Consider the following 5,270-nt stretch of genomic DNA (forward strand, 5'->3'; position numbering starts at 1 on the left):
TAATTATTTATTGTATTGTATTGTTTTATATTGTGTCATAGCAAAGGGAGAAACAGTATATCTTCTCCCCAGGATGACACTCATGAATACATTAAAAACATCAGTGACATTTGTGTCATGTGAATGAGATATTTCTCTTCAGTGTCCTAAACAGACAAAAACAACTCTGGTGTCCGGTAGTCTCCTGAGGCTTTGAGAGTTCAAACCATGACAACTTCCCCCTTCTTGTTGAAGGTTTATAAGAGCAATGCCTTGTGCTGTAGAGCTGTTTAGCCTGGCCTGCACAGCAGAGCAGAGCTATGCCATTGCTGATGCTGCTCCTCTTGGTCCTGCTAATGGGGAGGGGAGAATGTGTGTGCCGACTACAAGGGCGGGCAGAGCCACCTGAACTGGCTCAGGATGGCGACCTCGTTATTGGAGGCATTTTCTCATTCCGCACAGGGCAAGATCATGTAATTAACACATTTCAGACAATTCCACGAGTACGGAAATGTAAAAAGTATGTATTGCTCCTAATTTATGGTTACATAATTTGAAATGGTTCAAGGGTCCGAATCTAATTGTGTTGTATGCTTTATCCAATGTCTGCATTTTAGAGGTTTCCATTAACTCCTCAATGTAGATATATTGATTTAATGTAGATATATTAATTACTTTTACTTACTCTATTGTTATATTAATTACTCTTTCATCTTTCACCATTCCAGCTTTAATTTTAGAGAATTCAAATTTGCTCAGACAATGATCTTTGCCATAAATGAGATCAACAGAGACCCTGAAATACTCTCTGCTGTTAAGCTTGGCTATAAGATATATGATAACTGTGGAACTATGGACATATTGAGAGCCGCACTGGCATTGGTGAGTGGACAAAAGAGAGAAATCAGTGAAAACAACTGCACTAAAAGTGACACAGTGCAAGCTATTATGGGACATTCAGGATCAAGACCAACTATTGCATTTGCACAAATTGTTGGGAGGTTTGATATACCTGTGGTAAGTCAATGAAAAAGTCAGTGAATTCTGTGTTAAGCGTCATTTAATCCAATGTTAAGTTTATTGTTGGAAATGTATGGATTATGGTTTGCAAAAATATAATGGCATATTTGATGTTAGCTATAATATGAATCTAAATAGTGATTACACAAAATAATTAAATATTTGCTCCATCCCTGCCACTAATTTTGATTTGTGTCTCTTGTTACATGCAGCTCAGCCACTTTGCCACCTGCGCCTGTCTGAGCAATAGAAAAAAGTATCCTAGTTTTTTCAGAACCATTCCCAGCGACTACTACCAGAGCAGAGCCTTGGCAAAGCTGGTCAAGCACTTTGGCTGGACCTGGATGGGGGCTATAGCTGTGGAAAATGAGTATGGCCTCAACGGCATGGCTGCATTTATCCAAGCTGCACAAGAAGACGGAGTGTGCATTGAGTATTCTGAAGCTTTTTCACAATCAGGGCCAGCTCACAGACTGCAGAGAATAATAGACATCATAAAGCAATCCACTTCCAAGGTTATTATGGCTTTTATGTCCCACCGAGAAATTAAGGTGCTGGCAGCAGAGTTGTACAAGCAGAAAATTACAGGACTGCAGTGGGTTGGCAGTGACGCCTGGATCACAGATCACTCTCTGACTGACAGTGAGGGACACAGCATCCTGCTGGGCTCCATAGGCTTCACCGTCAGCAGAGCTCAGATCCCTGGGTTAGAGGAGCACCTAAGGGGGCTTCACCCCTCACAGTTCCCTCACAGCCAGTTTGTCAAAGACTTCTGGGAAGATGTGTTTGACTGCTCTCTGAATGCGACTGCAAAGATACAAAGAAAGCCATGCAGTGGTTTTGAGAGCTTACAAGATGTTGAATCACAGTTCACTGACGTTTCTGAGTTGAGATTTACTAACAATGTGTACAAGTCAGTTTATGCAGTGGCCCATGCTCTTCACAGCCTGTTTAAATGTGAGGAGGGTCAGGGTCCCTTCTCTAATGGGAGCTGTGCTGACACCAAACACATTCAGCCATGGCAGGTAAGCAACCACCACATTTGAATCCCTCTATCACTGTATGACAGTGTTTGCTGTATGACAACTGTCATTATTCAATTCATTTGTCATTTCTTCAAAAGGTCCTGCAGTACCTGGATGCTGTGAATTTCACAACAAAAGAAGGGGAAAGAGTATATTTTGACAGTAATGGAGACCCACCGGCAAGATATGAACTTGTGAATTTACAAAGAACTAACAGTGGAACCATGGAAGGAGTTACAGTTGGCATCTATGATGCTTCTCTAGCAGTGAGCCATCAGTTTATCATGAATAACATCTCAGTTGTCTGGGGTGGTGAGCTGATCAAGGTAAAGAACTGAAGCAGAACCAGGTTTTAGTCTTCTTAGCTGTAATGCTCCTGAAATGTATGTTGTGAAAAGAAAATGTTCAGAAAACCTTGTTTAACATGGCTGTTGAGTCCTATACTTTTATGGTTTGTGCATGTGGTGTGTGGCAGGTGCCTGTATCAGTGTGCAGTGAGAGCTGTCCCCCAGGAACACATAAAGTCCTTCAGAAGGGAAAGCCGGTCTGCTGTTATGACTGCATACCCTGTCCATCAGGCGAGATCAGCAATTTAACAGGTAAATAAACAATACACCAATATTTAAACTGCTATATAGGATTCAATGAAGTCTATTACATTTCATAGTATAATCAGGAAAAACTAAATTATAAATCAACAATGCCCTTTCCTAGTGTTGACTTTTCAATATTTTGCATCTTTTCTCACTCCTTGATTCTTGGTGTTGTTTTTCATTTTGCAGATTCGATACACTGTATGAAATGCCCACTGGAGTACTGGCCCAACAAGCACAGAGACGCCTGCATTCCCAAAGCAATAGAATTCTTGGCATATGATGAAATCATGGGAACTCTGTTGGCCTTCTTTTCCTTGCTGGGAGTGTTTCTGACTATGATCACAACACTGGTCTTCTACTGCCACAGAGAAACCCCACTGGTACGGGCCAACAACTCTGAGCTGAGCTTCCTGCTGCTCTTCTCCTTGACTCTGTGTTTCCTGTGTTCTCTGACCTTCACTGGCCGGCCTTCTGAGTGGTCCTGTATGCTGCGACACACAGCATTTGGGATCACTTTTGTCCTCTGCATCTCCTGTGTTCTGGGCAAAACTATAGTGGTGTTAATGGCCTTCAGGGCTACACTTCCAGGCAGTAACGTCATGAAATGGTTTGGGCCTGCACAGCAAAGACTCAGTGTTCTGGCTTTCACTCTCATACAGGTTCTCATTTGTATTCTTTGGTTAACAATCAACCCTCCTTTTCCTTTCAAGAATTTCTTGCACTTCAATGAAAAAATCATCCTAGAATGTGCTCTGGGCTCTGCTATAGGCTTCTGGGCTGTGTTGGGGTATATAGGACTCCTTGCTTTGTTATGTTTTGTACTCGCTTTTTTGGCTCGAAAGTTGCCTGATAACTTCAATGAAGCTAAATTGATCACGTTCAGCATGCTGATATTCTGCGCTGTCTGGATCACCTTTATCCCGGCGTATGTCAGCTCTCCTGGGAAGTTCACAGTTGCTGTGGAGATATTTGCTATTCTGGCTTCCAGTTATGGGTTACTTTTTTGCATTTTTTTCCCCAAATGTTACATTATATTATTGAGGCCTGAGCAAAATACTAAAAAGCATATCATGGGAAAGACATTTAATAATGATATACGTTATTAAGCATTGTCATACCATCAGATGTCCGTAAATATTCTAATATATTTAATGTATTGTGTTTTTTTTTCCTTTTGCTGCAGTGTTTCTCTTGCAACCACAATGTAATCTGTCTATAAAACCAAATTGATATTGATTGGTATTTTTTAGCATTTTTTAGCAGTACTAATTTGTTCCAATAAATAAATCTATTAAAACATTCATATGATTCTGTTTAATTCTGTAGTACCACCTCTCCATAGCTAAAAAAAAAAAAAAAGTGAAAACCATTATGTAGAAAGCATTGTCTATCTATACAGCAGCTCCTGCACAATTAATGATACAGGCAATATTCAGAATGATAGAACAATGAGTTCAATTGAAGTATATGCTTAAATTGATGAATCACCAACATTGTATGCACATTGTGGCACAAACTGAGAAGTGGTCAGAGCCCTAGAGCCCTAACTATAGATCATAAAATCCTGTGGCCCTAGAATGATCATTTTGGGTAGGAGATTGCCAGAAAGAAAAAAAAAAGAGCTGAGTGGAGACGTAGGAAGATTTTATTAACATATTTGCAGAAGTAGAGAAGAAATGTATGCGTAAGTGGGATGTGATTTAGGGGGGAGGTAGTATTTCCTTAAGGGAAATATTCAGCTTACAACACAATAAAGAAAGTGACTCTGCTGTCCTGACTGGAGTGATTATGTCATTTCACCTTTGGAGGGCCAGAAGGGAGTATGGGAGTGATGAGCAGGTTTCAGCAGGGAATGGGCAGCAGGTAATAGCAGAGTGCAGAACGTACTGGACCATGGCCTGGAGGTATGGGAGTGTGGTTTTGAATTAGATACAAGCAGCCACAGGCTACCAGGGGCTGGAGTGCAGAATTTACAGCTATCTACAACCAAAATTATCCTCAACCACGAGTGCTACAAAAATCTCATTCAAAGCACTGCATGACCATTCCTTGTGCATGAAGCGCAATCAAAAGAAATGTTTTTGGAGAATAATATAAGAACTGTACAACTGAGGAAATGTATGATAGTGCTGCCTCAAGTATGGGACCAATAGGTCACAATACTGCATGAGGCCTGCAAAATAGCCCCAAAATTTGCCCTGCCATTTATTAACAGAATGATTCCTTGACCTTGGTATTCTAAGTTCAGATGTACAATGATGCAACACAGTAGAAACACGGGGGACACATGTATACACACACATGCACAACAAAAAACACAGAGAAAAACATTGAAAGATAAATAAGTTCCCATCTGGTGTAAGCATGCCTTTATTACCCAGTGGCCTGACTCCACTGGGAGAGCTGCTGCGAAGCCCCAAAAGACAGACACAGGAGATTCAACATTGTAGCATATTGCCTCATCCTTTTTAAACAACAACATGAACAACAGGTGGCACATAGCTTCAAGCAGAAAAATAGGACCTATGTTAATTTGCACCCATGACATAATTAATTGTTCCATTTAGAATTGATGCAAGCTTCTGTTTTGATCTTGCTTTTTGTGTCATTGTTACACTGTTGCTGGTCTGACCTCAAGCCTCCTGTAATG

General features: G+C 40.8%; 1 protein-coding gene across 1 annotated transcript; it reads left to right on the forward strand.

Annotated features, from left to right (window-relative positions):
* The first annotated feature begins 299 nt into the window (after positions 1-299).
* On the forward strand, positions 300-3,726 carry LOC139656155 (extracellular calcium-sensing receptor-like). The gene is made up of 6 exons (XM_071533659.1): positions 300-499; positions 708-996; positions 1,212-2,024; positions 2,123-2,350; positions 2,500-2,623; positions 2,807-3,726. The coding sequence occupies exons 1-6, from the start codon at positions 300-302 to the stop codon at positions 3,724-3,726; spliced, it is 2,574 nt and encodes an 857-aa protein (XP_071389760.1).
* The last annotated feature ends 1,544 nt before the right edge of the window (positions 3,727-5,270 follow it).

This window comes from Centroberyx affinis, unplaced genomic scaffold, assembly GCF_046629955.1.
Source record: "Centroberyx affinis isolate AG114_WGS23_722 - 3 ecotype Tasmania unplaced genomic scaffold, CSIRO-AGI_Caff_v1 ptg002390l_1, whole genome shotgun sequence".
NCBI lineage: Eukaryota > Metazoa > Chordata > Actinopteri > Beryciformes > Berycidae > Centroberyx > Centroberyx affinis.

Bases quoted from the DNA above. Each gene is read 5' to 3' on its own strand.
- LOC139656155 (XM_071533659.1), top strand. From the start codon at position 300: ATGCCATTGCTGATGCTGCTCCTCTTGGTCCTGCTAATGGGGAGGGGA. The intron at 997-1,211 runs GTAAGTCAATGA...TGTTACATGCAG, and splicing joins GGAGGTTTGATATACCTGTG to CTCAGCCACTTTGCCACCTG. The intron at 2,025-2,122 runs GTAAGCAACCAC...TTTCTTCAAAAG, and splicing joins AACACATTCAGCCATGGCAG to GTCCTGCAGTACCTGGATGC.